Below are 23,179 nucleotides of genomic sequence, written 5' to 3' on the forward strand. Positions count from 1 at the left end.
AATGGCGGATACGAAGGCCCCGTCAAAACAACCTGAAGTTCCCGAAGTTTCTAAAGGTTTGTAATAGACATAAATCGAGCACAATATGTATTAATCATGTATTATATGCGAGATGTTTTGTATAACCAAGTCGTGGATGCTTATGCATGCAAGTAACAAGTAGCGCGGGATATGTCCGAGCGAGCAAAACACTTCGTACATAAAACAGGTTCTGACTTCACCGATGTGCGATCGGATTGTGCTTACTGATGCGTGTAATAAGTCATGACACGTTTTTTGATCGAGTCAGCAATATAGCCAGTGTTGTGTAGTAGCTATACACGAGCCACTGGTAGCATTGACGTGATACAATTGTGGAATACACAATGTTGCTGATCGATGACATACGTACATTATTGTACGTGTACAGTTTACGCAATCAATCAATGGCTAATTTCTATATTTAGTTTAAAGATTTACTTCTGGTGTTGACCAAGTCAATAATCATTTATATATTTAACTTGACGAAGTTAGCAGAATTACTTAGCGTGTCAAAAAAGAGTTCTGTCTTTATAAATGAAATAAACCAAGAGAAAGTGCACTTTGGGTAAAACATTTAAAATTATTTTCTGATGATATTTGTACATGTGGTACATCTTGGGACCCATCAGACCAAATCCTTGCAATATGTTTACAACCAGCACAGAAGTAGAGATCCAGTCAGCCTCACTAGCATGATAACATATCTCTGAACTGGCCAATGGTACTCTATCTATAGCCATCCGAATCGAAGAAAAGTCAGATCATAATCATCATTGATCATGCTCTTAAAATTATACATAATCATTTGGTTATTGATCCAACACCATACATAACATCAAGTGATAGGAGAACAAGAGGTGCCAACAAACTCAGTTAATTATCCTCTTAACAAAATGCATAACAATTCGAGTAACAGTTACTCATGATCACCTGCACCATAAAAACATGACATATATATAAACACTTAAAGAGGCTTACCCGCAGACGGACCGGTAAACGGCACATCTCTGATCACTAAATAAACTTCAGTACACGTTTCTATGTGACAAAATTAGAGGCTTTCCGACTTTATTTCTTGAAAACAATTACAGAATATGTATTTAAAAGATGTTTTAAAACTCAACCTGAGAGGGAAATGTATGGAATATAACGGCAAATCTTCTTTGTAAATCGCCGCTGCCTTTGAAGTTATCACTGTGCGGCACTGTGCACATGCTTGTTTCTTTGATGTGTCAATCAAATTAGACTCCACTTTATAGCGGGGACTTATTGCGGGTTGCGATTAAATAAATAATATTTAAAAAATGAGGTTTTAATATCACTTTTCAGCGTTTTATAAGGAAAATAAAATGAAAAACTCAACAATTCCAACAATCTATCATGTGTAAAAAATCTTTTTCTATTAGCCAATTTTTCTGATCTCTCTGCAGGCAAGCCTCTTTAAAGTTCTCAGCATGTTCATGTCTTATTTTCACAAAAAATATTTACATTTTTTTTTCAAGATAGATTTTAAAATATCACCTAAAATAATCATCAATGTCACTGACAAGGTGATTTTCACACAAACTGCTGCAGTCGGTAAATAAACTACAATACCATGTGCTGGTATACGTATACACCATATTTTGATTTACAGCACAGATGAGTGACTTACTCCTATGTTGGATCATTACATATTTACAGTTTTTGTACTCGTATACAGAATCATTAAGCACTTACAGAATGTGTCCAACCTTTGTAACATGAACTGTCCTTTTAGTGTATGTGTATTGTGGTGAACCGTGGTTGTGTTACCTGCCGTTCCGTACTGTCCATCTTCAGATTTGTTTTTAGTCTTGTCATTAAACAGAGTTGATCATGAGATGCATGCAATTGTAAGTGATATGCATACTTGCCAACTTTTTAAAATTCTCATGGGGGAGAAAGTGCGTGAGCGACATTTTTGACCGGAAAACACATTTCACGCCCGACACATTTAACAAACAAAAACTAAGGGGAGATAATTTGCTATTGGAAAATAAATTCCTTGCATGATCACTTAAGCTTCCTTCCCTCACTGAAAAAAAGGGAAGCAACAAGTTACAAAAAAATAGCTGCAAAATTACATAATTTTTAATTATTTCTGGAAATTATTTAACTCACTGTTCACTCTAAATAAAAGTATTTACTTAGATATGTTATGAAAATTATGTTGTAAGATAGATGTCAGTCAATTAAATGCAAATTATCACAATGATATCACTTTCTATCAAGCTTTCTCTCCAGCAGTAAACTTCAAAAGAAAATACCTAAAATGTCACGATAAATATCTAGAGTACAATATAATATCTGAATGAAATTTCAAATGTTTCCTTTGGATTACAACAAAAACAATAATACAAAAAAAAAAAAAAAAAGGGCTGTACCAGCAGTTGTAATCACTATATATAGGCTTACAACTCAGTACTTTGTACGTGGGGACTGATACCTGAATTCAAAGTTTTAACATGACAGTATTTAGTTTAAGAAAGTGAGTATTTGTGTACATGTTTTTGTCTTTCAAAATGTGAATTGGGAAAGTTTCTGCCAAAATAAGTCTCTGCTAACTGACACTAAGTATGCTGATGATACGGTGATTGAAAGAACGTTACCTACCGGCAACCAGGCCTTCGGTCTATATTTGGTCTATATGGTCGTTATTGTGAATTTATTTCCCTGTGCTAATTATCTAAAGATCAGCCAATGTTTAAATGTAGTTAACATTTCAATAAGTAATCTGTCAAATTTGATACTCCGTTGATAACATTGCCAGTGTATTTTTCACTTATTCTGTCCGAGATATACTGTCAAGTGGAGGTCGTTTATGCGCTTGACATCAAAGGCAGTATACGAAGCCATTTACAAGCGTTTAATCAACCATGACTGATCTGCTACAAAACCATCACCACGCGTCCTCAGCTTAATTGGTTTTAATTAGTTGTTTATTTATCGGGGTATTGTCACCCTTGCAGTCAGTGAAGTGTCAGAATTTCGTTACGGTCTGTGAGCAGGTCAGTTAACTGACCAATGCCCCACGCATATGTCTTTCACCAGCCAGCAAGCGTTATTACCTGTCATAGGCCTAAGTGAATCTAACAAGATTAATAGGGGCTCCATACGGGGTTATCAAGACATATTCTCCAAAATCGGGAGAATACACTATGTTTTATCTATACGATCGGGAGACGGGGCAGGGAGTCTGGAATTGGGAAATTCCCGACTAAATCGGGAAAGTTGGCAAGTATGGATATGTAGCAGGCCGGGTTTTAATTGTAAATACTGTACATAGTTGTATGGTCGCCTTCTAGCTTCCGGCTAATGAGAATTTCCCTTTAGCTCAGTCGGTAGAGCGGCGGACCAGTAAGCCGAGGGTCGCAGGTTCGATCCCGGCTGGCTGCACACTACTACTCCTTGAACTTTTACATTGGTGCCGCAGACCACTCCAAGTGAAAGCAAGAGGCTTCCTTGGAGAGAGAACCTGGGTTGGTGTGTTCGGGGGCGAACACGTTTGAAGGATGGAGTAGTGTAGCAGGCCGGGTTTTAATTGTAGATACTGAACATAGTTGTATGGTCGCCTTCTAGCTTCCGGCTAGGGGGAATTTCCCTTTAGCTCAGTCGGTAGAGCGGCGAACCAGTAAGCCGAGGGTCGCGGGTTCGATCCCAGCTGGCTGCACACTACTACTCCTTGAACTTTTACAGATATATATACCTAGGAATTTTAGAACATTTAGACTTTTGATCAGAAAAAAAAAATTGCCAACAGGTGACCTTCTTGGATTTTGAAAACTGAAGTTTGTTTCCTCTATTTCTTGAATTTTTATGTAGGTTCCACTTATTCATGTTATCAAATTATTAAGAAAGAAGAAAGAAGGGAAAAGTAGAAAGTATGTCTGACATAGAACTAATAAAGATCATTCAATGATGGGTTCCAAGATCCCTCTTGCGTCTCTAATTTAGGTTTTATATTATCATATTACGAATCATGTGCACATATATACACTAAAAAAGGGGGAAAACAGAGGGAAAACATGACAGCCAGACTATTTTTGATTTATATCACAATTCTTTATGAAATAGAAATCTATTCCAGCCTAGCTGTTTTCTTTCCGTGCGTTAGTGTTATATATACCATGTATGTTTTAATGAAATAAAACAGCAGAATGAAATAAAATCTGCATCATTATTTTTCTTAAAAAATGTAAAAGGAGTTTATTATAGAAGATGAAAAAAATTGAAAGTTTCATGATTTATTCAAAGATTTATTTTTCACTTTCACAGAAACTTTAAAGCAATGGGAAGCAGAAGCTAAGGATGATAATGATGAAAGTCAGGTAAAATTGGGTGATTATTTTCTCAAGCTTGCTGATTCTGGAATCGACAGAGAAGAAAATGCCCAAAAAGGTATACATTGGCTGGTTCAGGCATCGAAACAAGGCAATGATGAGGCTACCAAGCAGCTGGGGAAATGTCTCAAAACAAAGACAGGTAGGTGTTGTGTAAAGCTTGTTACATTCCAATCAGGATTTGGGCATTATTGCTTGTAAATTGTAATTACGGTACGCAGAATTAATTTGTAGCTGTGACTTTTACAACTGTAGCAGAATGAAGGTGAAAGGAAGAGCAAAAAAGAATATCAGTTTTTTTCCCCGATGTAAATTAAATATTAGATAAAGTAAACATGATGAAGGGATGTAGAGACCTTTAGCCTGGAGATCTTGGGATCAAGGGATCCACTTCATATCTCTAGGGATCTATAGGAAACTCTATGGGACAAGGAATATATCCTAACCTTGTTAGTCTCCTTAGCCAGCTTCTTACAAACATGACTGCAGTCAGTATGATCCAGGAATGAGGTATAGATATTAAAATGAAACCTCTCTCGTGTTTTCTGTGTCTCTTGTTTTTGGTGATTGAAATTTGTCTATAAATGATAAAATGATCATACGCGTACTTAAAATTTGTATTTATCTGCAAATAAGCCCTTGACCACAAATAAGCCCCTTAATTCACACTGCACACCAATAATTCAGCTCCCTTCAATTTTGGAGAATCATCACTTTGAAATAGTTAACAAATGAAGCCCTAACTGCAAATTTAATAAGCCCCTATCCATATATAAGCCGCCTGTTGACAAATAAAGATGTTAAACAAAATAAACCAAACAAATAAACCCATTACAACAAGACAGCCTAATATCCACAAATAAGTCCCTATAGACAAATTCTCCCCTGTCCACAAAAAACCCATGACCTCAAATAAGCCCTCTTGAATTTTGAAGAATCATCAATTTTATCTACATTTGCATTTCACAAAACCTTTACACTAGGGGACCATCTCATATGGTCCTGGGTATTTGCAAGGATGTCCCCCCCCCCCCCCCCCCTTAAATATATACTAAGGGATTGGGCTTATGTATGGATGAATACTGTACTTTACTTTTTTTTAAGGTGTCACAGCTGAGAATCGAGAAGAAGTTCAGTGGTGTGTTGAGACCAGTAATTTTGAGAAGAAGGTTAGGTCTGCATCTCGTGGCCTGTTCCACAAACTGTCAGGGACACACCAAAAAGTGATGTCTTTGGAGGAATATATCACAGCTGTCAAGAAAGTTTCGGGCGGAGATGTTTTGGAGGAGAAAGTACTCATAGCTGCAGGTACCAAGATCTTATTCATATTACTCTAGTCTCAACCGTTGGAGAATGTGATCTCAAAAATAGGTACAGATACTGCAGCTAAACAGTAGTATTTAAATCCCTCAACTGCAAATGGTTTGGACTATTTATTTGTATTGTTCTCAGTAAATCCAAAGCAAAAATGGTCAATAACAAAATTATATGGAGCTGTTCAGCTCTCTATTTGTTCAAAAATTGTTGATTTTAACATAACTTTTCAATATTGTTTTCAATTTTGAATTTGCTGATAGGTCAGTGTTTACACATACAATGGTATAATCTCTCTGTAACAAAATAGATACATATTTCTAAAAGTTTATGTAAATGAAAAAAAATCCCAAAAGGTACAAATACCACACAAATGTACACAGGTAGTGACACACACCACATGCTTATTTGTATTAATTTGCCTGTATTATAAGTTTTGCTTTACGATTACTGTTAACATTTTAGAAAGAAAACACGACTGTAAAATACACAAATCAATATATTCCTCGAAATTCTTTGATGCCGCCATTTTATTTCACCCATTCAACAATGCTTCATTTTAGGCAAGAAAATTGGCGACAACATCAGTGAAACTGAATTCGCTAAAGTATTGTCAAAGAAAATTCAAGGAAAGATAACTCTAACATCTTCCGAGAAGGACTCTCAATCAGAGGAATACAAATCTGCTGGAATCATTAATAAGGTAAGTCATGACAGAATTTAAATTATTGTGAATAATTTTCCTGCCATGCTATTTCATAGTGCAGGAAGGGAGGAGGAGGCATACAGTGTTACCCCTGACCATCATTCATCTTTTTCATTTGGTTATTGAGTTTATTTAGTATCAGGGATTTTGCATTGTATCCGTCCTTCCACACTTGATCTTTTCCTGGCTGACTATCTCCTATAGATATGTGTTATATAATTTGGAACTTCATACTTCAGGCATGGGTTCACCATATGGTGAGGAGGTGTGCCATGTATCATAAGAAGGTCACTCTGACCTATATTTTGACCTTTGACCTACATGAAAGAAATTGTTTGTCTGGGTGGTATCTTTTACACTACTTGTCACTTGAACTTCACACTTTGGCCATAGGTTCACCTAGGTGAGGCAGTGATTTACGTATGAAAAGTAGGTCACTAAATGTAGGGTAGATCACTCTGACCAACATAGGTCACTCTGACCTACATGGGTTGCTCTGACCTACATCAGTCACTCTGACCAACATAGGTCACTCTGACCTACATCAAAGAAAAATTTTGTCCAAGCTCTAGTTCTACCTTATTCCCTACTAGTCAATGGAATGTCATACTTAAGCATATCTTCAACTAGGTGAGGTAGTGTGTCATGTATTTTATCAGTACATATGTAGGCTACTCTGACCTATATTTTGACCTTTGAACTACATCAAAGAAAAAGTTTGTTAGGACTGTATCTCGTACACTCATTCGCTCTGACCCTGGACATGGATATCCACCATCTTTACCGGTGTGAGATTTTCTTGTCTTACCTTAGGTCAACAATACCATGATGTCACAGCACAATACAGTGACATCTTTTAAAATAAAATTTAAATCATATCACGTCAAAATGTCCTTGCATTGATGTAGCGTTCATATTAGATACATAATAAGGTAAACAGGGTAAGAGAAAAATAATCATTCACCCCCATGGAAGTGAGACGGGGGAATCTCAACCCTTCGGGGAAAGATAGTTACGCTGCCAAACACTCGGCAAACCTCGTGTCTGGTAACTGAAGAATTCTATTAGTCTCTGGAACATCATACTTGAGGTATTGGTTCACCTAGGTGAGACACTTTCATATACAGGAACCAAAATTAGGTCACTGCCCTACATTTTGACCATTGATGTACCAAAAAGCACAGTGGTGGTCATGTCTTCGTGCAAGACACTCTACCAAAATTAGGTCACTGCCCTACATTTTGACCTTTGATGTACCATAGTACATCAAAAAAGCACAGTGGTGGTCATGTCTTCGTGCAAGACACTATACTGCGTTTAACCAAAACTATATATATAAATACTACATAGTTTGAGATGATTCTGTACAGCTTTGTAAGAATAAGATATTGTTTGAATGAATCAATTTTGTTGACTTTCAGTATTTTGTTCACAGGTTATCAAGCACCCGAAAGCGACAGCCATGGTCCTGTTTGATGAAGGATTGGAATGGGTGTCTGACGAAGGTTTAAAATTTGGCATGTCTTTGATTCCAACCAATCAGCTTTATTTGCTTGGCGTATTTTTCCTGTACAGTTTTATTTCAACGAAACTCCTGTTTCTGGTCATCCCGCTTATCGTATTTTACATCGCAATTGCCATCATGGTCATCTCCACCTTACAAATGTTTTATAAGAGCAAGAAACTAAGGGATGCAACTGCAATGGCAAAGGTCCTCAAGAATTACGATGTCGGAGTAAATGTTGATGATACAAAATCTCAATACACATGGAACACACTAACACCATATTTGGTATATTTTGGAGCCTTGCCTTTTCTGATCGTAAGTTTCTCATTGGCTAATAAGATATTCATCCCTTGCTCTGAACTAATGATACTTTCCGGCGCTTTGTCTGCAGTTTGTTTCTCTGCCTTGAGTGACAGCCATGATCTTATCACTCTGATGGCATTGGGGTGTAACTTTCTTGCGTCACTTCCAACATTTTTCCATGCTTTCCCAGATATCCCTGTAATAACTCCGATTCTACACATCTTAACAGGCTCCCTTTTCTCCATTGAACTTGGTTACGGATTTTCCCTAAATTTCGGAATTCCTTCTCTTTCACATATTGTGATTGGTTTATTTTTCATCATCATGGCAATGCAGAAGTCCTTCAGTGGTGTATATAGGGTATTAGTACCTCACCTCATCTGCTACTTTTGGTGGAACTTCATGACGTCACTCTTTCCCTTCACCACTTGGACTGGTTTAGCCCGTGCAGGTATCGGATACTTATTTCTCCCTCTGCTCTTTCCATTCATAATGTTAGCCATCATAGGAGGCTTTCTCTATTGTATCTACTGTCTTTTCCGAACCGAACTTTTTGGAAAGATCATCATAACACTTCTTTTGCTTGCTGTGCCAGTCCTGCTGACTCAAACAAAAGCACTTTTTGGGAAGAAGACAGATAAGCAATACAAAAATGTCAAAACTATCGTCATGGTTGTTTTCGGAGTTTTGGCATTCATACCTCTTGCTTTCATTCGTCTGCCAAGTTTCAAGGTGAAAGGAAAACTTAATTTATCTTGGGATGACTATAGTAGTATTTGTGTGGATGGATTGAAAAGCAACACAGCACCGAACCAAATGCAATGCAGTCATTTCATTGGCCAGAAAGTGGTATGGGAGGGAACATTTGTAAGTTCAAAGGTCACAAAGATTGAGAACAGTGTTGCACCATTGCTTAGTAGCTTGCCCGGATTTATTGCGGAACAACTTCGCTGTATATATGGAGAGGACTTTGGAGACTGCGATTCTGATGAAATTACAGAAAACGAGAAAAAAATCTGTCAGTTGATGAAAACAGCAGGGAGAGATTGCCATTTAAAGAAACACGACACTTTCTCATTTCTGGTCAACGTAGAAATGCCCGACTCAGTAATGCTAAGTTTGGATGTCGGAGATGGATTTAAGCATATAATAGCCGCTTTAGAAGAAAAAGACAAAGTCAAGGTCACTGCAACTCTTCATGATGGTTTGGGGACAAAATCTCTGCATATGAAAATGAAAAACATTAACTGCCTCAGCCGAGATTTGCCAGTAATGGAAATGATAGATGAGGAAGATGATGATGAAATAATTGAAAGAGCCATGAACGAAGCTGTCACTGTTGCTTTTAATTTCTTCTGGTATCCTTTAGTGGAATATGCTCCTTAGAGGCTCAAGGTCACAAGGTCAGAGGCACAGAACTAAAAGCACTTGCCCAAGGGCATTTCCAAAAACTAACAGTTGATATAAGCATTGCAATCTGTATGAAAAAGTATGCTGGTAATATTTTGTTATAAATTCTCAACATTTTAGTGACAAGAGAAGACCACTTTTGTGAATCTCTTTTAGGTGTCATTGGTTTTTATGTATGCTACTAAACGTGTGCAGTTTAAAATACACGTATAATGTACTTCAACAATGGCATAAAAAAAAAAATAGCTGGTTGGAGTAACACTACAGTATATTGTTGTTTGAAATATGGGTTATATATTGTTCAGGGCTCAAAGTAACGTCTGTTATTGTGTAAATTTGCGATTTTGTTAATCTTTCAAAAGTTGCAGTCAATGCTAAAATGATGTTCACAATCGAAAAAGGTTACAGAGAGATGTTATACTGTACGTACTAAGGAATTAGAAGATTTCTTTTAAAATTAAGACAACTTGGCCGGCGACTAACTTTTCCAATTTGCACCTAGATTGTATGACTTGGTAGCCAAATAGGACAACTGGTAAAAATATCCACTTTGAGCCCTGTTTGTTTTAGGTTGATTATTTTATCAAGCAATTGTGCTTATTATAATTATTATAATTATTCACTAGTCAGGAAACTTGTAGTTTGTATATCAATATGTATTAATCCTGAAATCAGCCATCAGAAACAATGAGTACCTGGGCTAATTAGATTTAAGTATCTAGACTAATTAGATGTAAGCATCTGGACTGATTAGATGTAAGTATCTAGACTAATTAGATGTAAGTATCTAGACTAATTAGATTAAGTATCTGGACTAATTAGATGTAAGTATTTGGACTGATTAGATGTAAGTATCTAGACTAATTAGATGTAAGTATCTAGACTAATTAGATGTAAGTATCTACACTAATTAGATGTAAGTATCTGGACTAATTAGATGTAAGTATCTGGACTAATTAGATGTAAGTATCTGGACTGATTAGATGTAAGTATCTAGACTAATTAGATGTAAGTATCTGGACTAATTAGATGTAAGTTTCTAGACTAATTAGATTTAAGTACATGTATCTAGACTAATTAGATGTAAGTATCTAGACTAATTAGATGTAAGTATCTAGACTGATTAGATGTAAGTATCTAGACTAATTAGATGTAAGTATCTGGACTAATTAGATGTAAGTATCTAGACTGTAAGCACCTGAGCTAGTTAGATGTGAATACCTGAGCTAGTTAGATGTGAATAACTGATCTAGTTAAATGTTAACCAAGTTCATTAATTTTATTTATTTATTCTATTCAAGGACAAATTAGATGTTTAAGAGGAAAATGTATTTAGCATTGGGACTTACTATTAATACATTATAATAATTAATTTAATTTCCATTGATGCCTTCTAGCAAAAAATATATTAGCAACAACATTAATGATTTTGATATAGAATTATTGATTATAAAAAAAACATTTGAATGAAAATTAAAGATGATAGATCTGTGCCTTAATTTTCCGAGGTCAAACTTACAATGTACAAGTTGTTGAACATTTTTCAATATTTTCGGTGTTTTTATTTCACACCTTAGTACTACAATGGTTTAACTAGTTTGACTTGGTAATTGTCTTATCAAAGTAATTTATATGTTTGGTTTAAAACACTATAGAAGTGATTTTCAGTTGGATATTTAAAGAGGATATAATTAATTTTTCTTTGTTTTCATGGTAAATACTCAAATGTGATTGGTCGAAAAATTCTTTTCATTCTTCTATGAAAGAAAGATAAATAATGGCGCGAAAAACGTTACTATCAGGTACTCTCTTTATTATCAACTTATAAAAGTTTAAAATCTTGACGTTAGAATTATCTCCTGTCATAGTCTCATTTGCTTGATGGAGGATCGCAAGTTGCTGCTGGTTTTTCTTTTCTTTTATTTATTTTTAATACTCCAGTTTTGAACAAATCTGCATGATTCCATACAATGTGTTGTAATCCATACGGAACAAGTTTGAAGAAGAGGACTGTCATTGACAGGAATACTGTAGTTTATAATAGTTTCATAGTTTTCTTTTAAAGTTCAAACTTAAGGATAAACTATTTTTCATGTCAATTGCAAGGCCTAATTTTGGAGTTGCAAAAGAACTATTTAATGTATTTTTTTAAATGATCTTTTTTAAAAATAGTTATATCCTCCAAAGACCTCAGAAGAGAAAGTTATACTAGGCAATTATTAATTGTAGTTTATAATCCATTATCCCCATTTATGCCCTGTATCCAAAACACTTTTCACATTCAAATTCATTTAATTAAATATTAATAGTGTTTATGCACTTGTGAATGTATAATTTCATTTATAAAGTATCCCATGGTTTTCAGTGCTCTCAAATACATATATGCTTTTGTCTCTTATGTCCATATATATATGTGGGACTCAGTGTCTTTGACTCAATGTCTGTACTTCTCCTGTAAGTACCCAATACAACGGACCCAATGTTACAATTTCAACCAGGAACTAATTGTCTGAATATTCTGATTTTATAGAAATTACATTGAAGAAAAAATCTCTACACATGTGATATAAAGGATATTTTTATATGAATAGTTCAGGAGGCATGTTAAGTTGCATATTAAAAATTATTTTTGTAAGAGTTATCTACCTTGAAATTTTGTCTCATAACTGAAATATAACCAGTGCCATGTTGTTTGTAGACTGTGATACATGGCCACTTTTGCAAAATCTGCAGAAATGTCAAACTAGTTGAACCAGAAAGACGAATTAATGTGAACAACAGTTACCACAGTCTGAGACTTAAACTGGCAGTATATGTACTAGTACTTGTCCAAAACTGACAATCGCTAGTTTTCAGAATATCTAAACATATCAAGGTCGGTGCTCACACATTTTAGTTAGCACCATAATATGTTGTCTTATATGATAGAAAACTTTGATTTGAGCTGTACTGGTTACGAAATGCTTGTTCTGATGGGACTTTGTTTACTGCAGTTAAGGTCCATACTAATTGGACCATTTCAGCCCAGGTTATGTGTACAGCAGCCCTAGGCCTATTTTTATTGTAAAGGCATGACTAAGGGGAAGCTACTTTACTAGTATACTTTGGAAATTACTCATCTCTGTAAAAAGTATCTGTCATAATGCAGCTGTACTTGTCGGCCATTATTCAGCAGGGCTCACACTCGATCACCAAAAAAAAAAAAAAAAAAGCAGATCGAGAAATTATGTATAAGGTTAAGACTGAAGGAAATTTCTTTATTTTTTGAAATGTTTGTCTTTACGAAATATGTGGAAACTTGTTTTTTGGTATGCATGTATATTACATGCATATTCTTGTGATATATCATAATACACTAAATGAATCTCAATGGTTATATGCTTGAGGCAAACAAAACCTTTTTTAATACAGATTTTATGATTATAAAGTTTAATATGTTATAACATTGGAAAATAATTTTGATTTACGGAAGTGTAATATATTTATAGAATAATTTTGATTTACAGAAGTGTAATATATTTATAGAATACTCAAGTGGATATGAAGATTAAATCGTGCTATCAATGTCTGATGGGGAAAAAAAATAGGTGCGTTGAGATATGTAATTTGAGTTTAATATTGTATTGTTTAATTAACTTCAGTGTTTTTAATTGATTGTAACAAGTCTTACATGCGTCCAAAGACTACAGTATTTTTTAGCCTTTGTTCAATATTAATTTTTTTAAAATTCATATTGAATTGAATGAAGACAAGGTCACCTGCTTTCAATATTGATGGAGATAAGATCTTTTAGGCATCAGCTGAATTTGCCTGTAAGGTCAAAGTTCAGCATGAATTAAGGGTCATGATGACTTCATACCTACATCTAACTTCAATGTCAAGGTCAAAATCGCACAAGTTATGTATTTGTCATTATGAATAGATTCAGATGACAAAGGCCATCAGATTTCTTTCAAAGTAAATCTCGATATATGTGATCAGAAGTTAACAAAGGTTTTATCTATAATTGTAAATTTGTATAAAAATTAATGTTAATGAGGAAATCAAATTTGTTAATTGTTTCTTAAGATCAAGACATTTTAGTTTGAATATAATTCAACTTTTTTTTTTTGTAAAAAAAGATATACCCTTGGTTCTTTGCCACTAAGACATGACGATCAAATTTTCACTTTTTGTATCATAAGAAAATGTATCCTTATTTTTTCTTAGCAATTCTTTGTTTTTAATTTTTTATATCTACATGTAAAAAATATTAAACTGTGACATGTGTTTATCACTTCATACATTGTTTTAAGGTTGCTGGTAAAGGACTCATTTGCTTCCTGTGTGAAATGTTTGTTTTTGTTGAGTTTAAACATACTTTCACATATCATAATATATATATATATTCATACACTTTTACATATATATATTCATATGCAAATTGTATATAAATTTATTATTTTATGTTTACATAACTTATACACACCCTATAACATGTTTTTATACTTTTGTGATCTATTATATCAGACCCAATGTTTTGTTTTGATTCAGAAATGTGGTACACTTCATAATATATGGATATCACGCTAAGAAAATATGATGCATTTTATCAAAGGACACTTTGTTTAGATTGTGGCTAATTTTCAGATTTCAATGGTTACATTTTGGAAACAACCATGTTAAGATTTTTTAATAACGAACAGATTGTTAATTTCTCATGTTACGAATTTAGCATTAGTTGATCTAATGACTGAATTTTTTTCAACGACTTAATTTTCTTGATTACAATGACCTAATCTTTTAAATGTTTTGTACCTAATAATTATGCATAGACATGTTCACAAACTGTGTTATTGCTCTCAAAATCTTGTTCACATACATGATATACTTGTTATCTTTTCCAGACTTACTGTTGCCTAGCTGTTACTGGTATTTAGTATCTAGCATATTTTCCATTGTCACAATATTGTACTCTTTGTTATTTCAACTTTTGGTTACCATTTTTTATAGTTTTTCCGCTTTAATACCTAATATATTGCAATATTGATCTGTGACTTGAACAAAATTAACTGTTATAACAATAAAATTGGAAGCTTTAATTGTTGATTTGCATTTTTTGTTCAGCTCTCGTCTTGAAGGGCCATGCGAGTTTGTCTTTGTGCGTCGTCCTTCCAGTCATCTGTCGCCCGTCAGGTGTCAACTTCTCCTTTAAACAATCACTTTTCACTAACCAAGACTGAGAATCACGATATTTGGTTGGTGGGTTCCTATGGTGGAGTCCCACAATGTTTGTGAAAAGAAATCACCTCGACTCCTATCAAAGGTCATATATAGGTCAAATTTGTTAAAACCTGTCATGATATCCAAATAACCACGACTCCAAGAGTCATACTTGGCCAATATGTTTTCAGACGAGACCCAGCAAAGTTTGTGAAAAGAAATTACCTTGACCCATATTCAAGGTCACAGGGGTCAAATTCCTTAGAAGTTTTCAATTTGGTTCCTTGGATGAGATGCGACCAAGTTTGTGAACAGAAACGAAGTGACCCATATCTAAGGTCACAGGGGTCTTTCAAACAAATTCAGGTTAACAATCATTAAGAATCATATTTGGCTAGATGATTCCTATGATGGGGACCCACAAACCATATTCAAGGTCACCAAGATCTTTGTTCAAACATATGAAGGGCTAAGTCTGATTACTTGAAAGCCGAAGAATGAAGTTCTTTTGATTAAATGAAAGCCAGATAATCATCAAATAAATAGAATACCAGGCGAGACATGCAGGCCCGTTAGGCCTCTTGTTCTTCGTAACTGTATTTCTCCAGGGTTAGACATAACTTTCAGACAGTTTGGGAGTTTATTGGACGTTGAAGTTGTAATTTTAATGAACAGCAATATAATATAAGAGTGGGACGAGGTAATATTGCCAGTAATATATTGTTGGGTTTTATAAACTGAAAATATAGAATAATCATATGATTATTACAGACAGAGCCTTTATCCTGAAACGTACACTGCTCATGCAAAGTCTTGGAAATTAAAAGCTGGTCACAATCTTCAAGGTGGTAATTTTCAGTTGTGAAAATTTCATCATGGTTTCACATGGAGACAAAAGAAATATCCTCCCAATAGAAATGCAAATAAAATCTTCCTTTCAATGGTATTTGTTATTTTATCCTTTAATATCGCAAAAAATAAATTCCTATGGAAATAAACTTCAAACTTCTATTCCATTTTGGGACGGATCAAAAACTGACATGGCTGACTGGTCGCCATCTTTGATTTTGACATTTGAAGTTTGTTATCACAATTTCTCAGAAAGTACCAAAGGGATATCTTTCTCAAATTTCATAAGTTAGTTCCCTTTGGCCTCAAATTGTGCATATTGCATTTTGGGACATATCCAACAACAACATTGCCAACAGGAGGCCATCTTGGATTTTGACAATTAAGTTTTGTTATTGCAAGCTACTCTCAAAAAGTACTGAAAAGATTTTTTTTTTTTAATTTCATAAATAGGTTTCTCTTGGTCCCTAGTTATGCATATTGCATTTTGTGACCAATCAAAAAACATGGCTGACAGGCAGCCATCCTAGATTTTGACATTTGAAGTTTGTTACCACTATATCTAAGAAAGTACAAAAGGGATCCTTCTGAATTTTCATATGGAGGTTCCTCTTGGTACAGAGTTGTGCATAAAACATTTAGTGATCTGTAAAAAGGCTGCCATCTTGGATCTTAACAATTGAAGTTCTTTATTGCTGCATCTTGGGGAAAGAACTGAAGGGATGGTTCTCACATTTCATATGTCAGTTCCCCCTTTGTTCCTAGTTGTGCATATTGCATTTTGGTACTGATCGGAAAAAAAACATGACGACCATTTTGGATTTTGACAATTGAAGTGAAGTTTGTTATTTTTCAAATTTCATGTGTAGGTTCCCCTTGATCCTAAGTTATGCATATTCCTGGGTAGGACCAACCTGACAACAACATGGCCAAGAGGCAGCCATCTTGGATTTTTAGCTCATCAGATGGTTGACTATTCAAATTCCTATGTCGTCGGTCTGTCATCCGTCTGTCTGTCTGTCAAACCCTCCATAAGTTGTTATTGCTATTTCACAGAAAGTAATGAAGGGATCTTTCTCAAATTTCATATACAGATTCCCCTTGGTTCCTAGTTGTGAATATTTCATTTCAGAGGATTACCGATCAGAAAACAGCATGTCTGACAGGTGACATCTTGGACTTTGATAATTGAAGCTACGTTTTTTACTGCTAATTCTCAAATTTCATCTGTAGGTTTCCCTTGATCCCTAGTTATGATTATTCTTGTATAGCACCAACCTACAACATGGCCAACAAGCTGTCATCTTGATTTTGACAATTGAAACTTCATTAGCAATTTCTTAAAAGATGAGGAGTTATTTGTAAACCACTTGTAGCTAACTGCATCATTATTAAAATTAACGATTCTGCTATCTAAATTTCGAGGAAAAATTCAGTACTTGATTGGGTTCTCCGATCCATTAATCTGTCCCATCTTGTCCAGGAATAAAGTTGAATTTAATGAAATAATGGTTGTGCCCATTTGATTTAGAGTCTGACCCATCTTTGTGCCATCTATGATTTTGACAGCTGAAATGTGTTATCGATTCTTCTTTGGAAGCACTATAAGGATTTTTCTCAAACTTCACAGGAAGATTACATGTACCCTTGATCTTTAGTTCAGCTGAATTGGTTCTGAGCATGATCCAGAAAACTAGCTGCCATCTTGGAATAATTATTTAAATGTTTGAATACGGAACTTGAAGCTTGTTACAGCTATGTATTTCTTGAGAAGTACTGGGAGGATTTTTCTCAGCGTTTATATATAACTATTAAAGATAATTCAATGGTGTGTGCCAAGATCCCTCTTAAATATCTTATCCTGTGAAAAATTGGGTTTAGGTTTTACCCTGGATTCATAATGTAACCTCTGTACTTCTTTTAAATTAAGGAATCCTAGATGAAACTAAGAGATCGAGATTCGATGTAAAGTTAAGAAATGTAAAGTTAATCAGTTTGGGTAGATACTTTTTGGTACGGGGACAAGTAATACATGTAGCTACAATTTTGTAAGGATCCCGAGGACAAAATTAGCTATATAAGAATAAAAAACAAGATTGTGAACAGTGCAATAACTTTATTTAAACCTAACAAAACAAGAGGCCCAAAGGGCCTTAACGGTCACCTGAGATTTGAAATATTTCGGCCAACTAAATTGACCCTTTTTGGCCCCACCCATCAGTCCTAATGGGGTCAGTCTATGAAGAGTATTTGATTCTAACATATAGTAGATAAGAAGATTTTTGAAATTTCAGTCAATTTTACCCTTTTTGGCCCCGCCCACCAGCCCCTGGGGGTCAACCAGGGCCAACATGTACATAACATCAAACTGTAATCCCATGCTGATAATTTGAACCAAGTTAGAATGAATTCCAATACAAATCCAACAAATAATAGTCAAAAATGTGATTTCCCTATATGAACTATAGTAAAGTTTACCCCCTCCCCAGGGGCAAACGTGAGACCCCAGGGTCATGAAATTCACAATTTTGGTAAAGCACCTAAAGAGCCTTCCACCTATGAAGAGTATTTGATTCTAACATATCTGAGAGTAGAGAAGAAGATTTTTGAAATTTCAGTCAATTTGACCCTTTTTGGCCCCGCCCACCAGCCCCTGGGGGTCAACCAGGGCCAATATGTACATAACATCAAACTGTAATCCAATGCTGATAATTTGAACCAAGTTGGAATGAATTCCAATACAAATCCAACAAATAATAGTCAAAAATGTGATTTCCCTATATAAACTATAGTAAAGTTTACTCCCTCCCCAGGGGCAAACGTGAGACCCCAGGGTCATGAAATTCACAATTTTGGTAAAGCACCTGAAGAGCCTTCTATCTATGAAGAGTATTTGATTCTAACATATCTGAGAGTAGAGAAGAAGATTTTTGAAATTTTAGTCAATTTGACCCTTTTTGGCCCCGCCCACCAGCCCCTGGGGGTCAACCAGGGCCAACATGTACATAACATCAAACTGTAATCCAATGCTGATAATTTGAACCAAGTTGGAATGAATTCCAATACAAATCCAACAAATAATAGTCAAAAATGTGATTTCCATATATAAACTATAGTAAAGTTTACTCCCTCCCCAGGGGCAAACGTGAGACCCCAGGGTCATGCAATTCACAATTTTGGTAAAGCGCCACAAGACCCTTTCATCTATAAAGAGTGTTTGACTCCACCATATCTGAGAGTAGAGAAGAAGATTTTTGAAGTTTTAGTCAATTTGACCCTTTTTGGCCCCACCCCTCAGGCCCCTGGGGGGTGGGGACCATATAATTCACAATTGTGGTTGACCTTCAGCCATAGAAACTTTCTGCCAAATTTCATTGAATTTTGTTAAGTGGTTTTGGAGAAGAAGTCGAAAATGTAAAAAGTTTACGGACGGACGACGGACGACGACAGACAAAAGGCGATTAGAATAGGTCACTTGAGACTTCGTCTCAGGTGACCTAATAAAAAACATTCCCACAAAATACAACAAAACATGAATTAGTTTAATTATACAGTAATTTAAAATGTTAATAAAATTACAGTATATGGGCGACTATCTTAAACACTAACTTACTTAAGGTACAATATACCTGGTAGATTAAGTTGACATTAGAGTTAAAATACTTTGTACCTAATATATAGTACGTATGTCTACACAAGGTATCGCATACCTGGTATGTTAAGTTGACAGAAAATATAGGTACCTAGATATTTATGAAGATGTGCTATCTAGTCACTATGTTGTAGTTACACAGTTCAGAAATCATTTAGAGACATCCAATTATCCTTAGTCCTGTTACTAAAATCATTTAGAGATGTCCAATTATCCGCAGAGTCCTGTTACTAAAATCATTTAGAGATATCCAATTATCTGCAGTCCTGTTACAAAAATCATTTAGAGATATCCAATTATCCGCAGTCCTGTTACTAAAACATCATTTACAGATGTCCAATTATCCGCAGTCCTGTTACTTAAATCATTAAGAGATATCCAATTATCCTTAGTCCTGTTACTTAAATCATTTAGAGATATCCAATTATCCTTAGTCCTGTTACTAAAATCATTTAGAGATATCCAATTATCCTTAGTCCTGTTACTAAAATCATTTAGAGATATCCAATTATCCTTAGTCCTGTTACTAAAATCATTTAGAGATATCCAATTATCCTTAGTCCTGTTACTAAAATCATTTAGAGATATCCAATTATCCGCATAGCCCTGTTACTAAAATCATTTAGAGATATCCAATTATCCTTAGTCCTGTTACTAAAATCATTTACAGATATCCAATTATCCGCAGTCCTGTTACTAAAATCATTTAGAGATATCCAATTATCTGCAGTCCTGTTACTGAAATCATTTAGAGATATCTGATTTATCTGCAGAGTTCTTTTACTGAAATCTAAATATTTTGAGATATACAAGTCTTTTTATGCCTTCCATTTCGTCAAATCCATCTCCTCAATACTGTCACAGTATTTCAATTTATTTCTGAAAAAATAAATAAAAGACATATCATTAGACCATCAACCAACAAACCCAGAGTCTGGATCAATATCAAACTCAGATACTTCGCTTGAAATAGCGAAATACATGTACTCTATATATATGAATGCTTTCCATTTCAATGTTTAATACCTTGCATATTTTCGAAATTGGCCTAACACACTAATTAAATACCCAGGCAGTGTAATGTGAAAATATTGTTGTCAAAATCAACCACCCATATACTGGTAAGTTATGATGTCATTATCAACTTCTCAGCCGAAGTAGTCGAGAAGACTTTAATGCTGCACCAAAACTGTATACAAAGTAATCATGTCTACAATTCTATAAGGTCCAAATAAACCAAACCAAAAGTTAGGACTTACCTTTCACTCTGTACGTGGAAGACATCCTTTGTTATCAGATCCATTCCGAAGTTGGTACACATAACCTTGGCAAGGGTCATTTTCCTTATCTCCTTACGTTTTACTGAAAATAATTATCTTTTCATGTTAATGAAACAGTATTGGTATTTAAGGCTACATACAGTATCAAAGAGCTTCCTCCCTTTTACAATAGCATTTTATCAAGATAATGATAAAAAAGAGTTCCCTTAATGATCAACTTCCCTCAATTGCTATAGCTTTTGATATTTACAACTATATTTTAAAACATATTTCAATTATTGTCATATCACTCATTAAGTTAACTGAGCATTATATTAATATTTGTTTCAAACTTATGCTAATTTTACCTTTCTCAAAAAAAAAAAAAAAAAAAAAAATCCAAAATGATTCAAATGTTCAAATGATAATAAATTTTCAGAGGAAAATCTTTTGGAATGGAGGCAATAAAAAGTAACATACACCCTTAAATAACATTGATCAATTCGTAAGATTAAAAAGCTACATACATGACATCACATTTTACATCAACAATAATCTCCAACTAAGAATTTCATTACCAGGAGAAAATCCTTCGGGGGCGGGCCTTTCAAACCAAAATCGATCACCAATTTTGATCTTTTTGAATTGCCTTGCTATTATTTCAGAGAAAGTGGGTCCAAGATTACCGTTAGGCTTCTTCTTCTCGGTCATACCACCAACATACAAATCAATATCATCAACATGGCTGCAAACAAAATTTATTTGCCAATTAAAACTAAGATTCAATTAAAAGCAGAAAAAAACAAAGGAAAAAAATTGGTATACAATTTATAAGGTATCTATCTCATAGAGTGGTGTATTAACGATTCGTCGATTCATCAATGTATTGGATCGCAGAGTGGTACATAAATGCATCGTCTATCCTTGATTTGTACCGCGATACTTGAAAATGTGTGGTTATCTCCCTTGACCAACGTTAGCTTACGTTTTGTAATAAACAACATGGCTGATAAGGCCGTTCCAGTGGCTTATAAAGCTGCCTGTTAGAGTTCCTTCAAATCCAAATTATCTAAATTCTAGAACGCTTTGTGGGAAACGGACAAAACATGTTTTTGTAACAAATGTAGACAAAAACTCTAATTTTAAAAAGTCAAAACCATAGGATCTTTTAGAGGCATTTAACAATGAAGAGACCAGATAACCTCACAGTTAAAGATTCTCCTAAGCCTAATAAATGAAACATCATGAAAAATAAATATCCAGCAAATAAACTCTTACAAACAATACCCCAAATAACATCTTCACAGTCTCGTATCCTTTCTTTTCGTAAAGCAGAGTTATCTGCTCTTGAGAGGAAGTATCAATGGTTATGTCATTTGTTTTGCGAGAATAACACAAATTTATGAGAAAAAATTTCTCGAGCAAACTAATGATGTACACTTTCAATACCTGCTCCCTAGTTCAGAAAACTCTGCATTGTGAAAAGACCTAGGAAAGAGACAAGAGCAAATGACCAAGTTAAAAATTTTAATCTATAGTGTTTTACAGGAGATTATGAAAATTTTCTGTCCTGTTATCTAGCATTGAGGTTACAAATGTAAGATAGTTCCATATGATGAACAGAAGAGGTTTGAAGTATATACTACCTTGTTTCATTGTTTCTGAAATTAAGATTTAAACAATACAGACCTCTAACATATCAACTTCAGTACTGTATTTACCTGTAGACAGCTTTTAACATGTCTTTGATCCCATCATTGTGATTTGTCATTTTCTTGAAATTTTTGAGCTTCTTCAGTCCAAATCTTTCCATGTAGGCGTTGTAAGGAGGGATTCCGTGGTCGCGTCCTCTCTGAATATTCAGTGCGGCCAAATCGAAGCTCATTCCATTACTATCAAGGAACAGCATGTCTTTTACCCCTGCCTCAAATCTCCTGGTCAACATAATACAATAGTTGTAGAGGTATAAAGACACAGGTTGGTAGAGCTAAATACCATATCTTTTCCTCAAATAACCCCCCTCCCCTATAGTCTAAAGGTTTAGCACCATATTTATCTTAAAATAAACCTCCTCCTCCCCTTGTGTAAAAATTTAGTACATTACTCTATTTATCAAATAAGCCCCCTCATCTACTGTAAAAGTTCACAATTAAAGTTTAAAGCTTATTTGTGAACCTCTCTCAGATTTATCAATATTTTAATAATTTGATTTTCCAAAAATGAAAGGGGCTTTTATTTGTGAACACAGGCTTAATCAATACAGATAAAAACATTTACTTGAGAGCTTTGAATGAGAAATATTGTACTGTGGAGGTTTATGATTATCAAAAATTCTGTTTGATAATTAAATTAGTGCCAGAAAACACAGAAATTGTCAGTGGAATTAAGAATGTTAAGCTGACAAGTTATTCATGTCAAATCAAATACCCAGTAACCGTTTGAGTTAAACACAGATTGCATGCAAAACGTAACAGAACCATTACCTTTTATTGAACATATAAAATACTGTTTGATCGGCCTACTTACTTTTTATTGATAACCACGCCATTTCCATGTGTATTAGCACCGGAAGTTGGGCTGCGCATGTGCGTATAA

At 34.7% G+C, this 23,179-nt stretch overlaps 2 protein-coding genes across 2 annotated transcripts in view; one reads left to right on the forward strand and one right to left on the reverse strand.

The window, feature by feature from the left end:
- On the forward strand, positions 1-14,703 carry LOC117343484 (wolframin-like). The gene is made up of 5 exons (XM_033905854.1): positions 1-56; positions 4,318-4,524; positions 5,487-5,690; positions 6,260-6,399; positions 7,838-14,703. Exons 1-5 carry the CDS (start codon positions 2-4, stop codon positions 9,596-9,598), a joined length of 2,367 nt encoding a protein of 788 aa, XP_033761745.1. The 5' UTR covers position 1; the 3' UTR covers positions 9,599-14,703.
- Positions 14,704-20,127: 5,424 nt separating this feature from the next.
- LOC117343365 (myeloperoxidase-like) overlaps positions 20,128-23,179 on the reverse strand; it is a 37,771-nt gene continuing 34,719 nt past the window's right edge. The window contains exons 12-15 of the mRNA XM_033905707.1: positions 22,306-22,518; positions 21,163-21,329; positions 20,585-20,687; positions 20,128-20,204 (exon numbers count right to left, since the gene is read on the reverse strand). Of these exons, the coding sequence (XP_033761598.1) occupies positions 20,144-20,204; positions 20,585-20,687; positions 21,163-21,329; positions 22,306-22,518 (544 nt within the window). The 3' untranslated portion in view covers positions 20,128-20,143. The remainder of the gene's footprint in view (positions 20,205-20,584; positions 20,688-21,162; positions 21,330-22,305; positions 22,519-23,179) is intronic.

The sequence above is a fragment of the Pecten maximus genome, chromosome 15 (assembly GCF_902652985.1).
Source record: "Pecten maximus chromosome 15, xPecMax1.1, whole genome shotgun sequence".
NCBI lineage: Eukaryota > Metazoa > Mollusca > Bivalvia > Pectinida > Pectinidae > Pecten > Pecten maximus.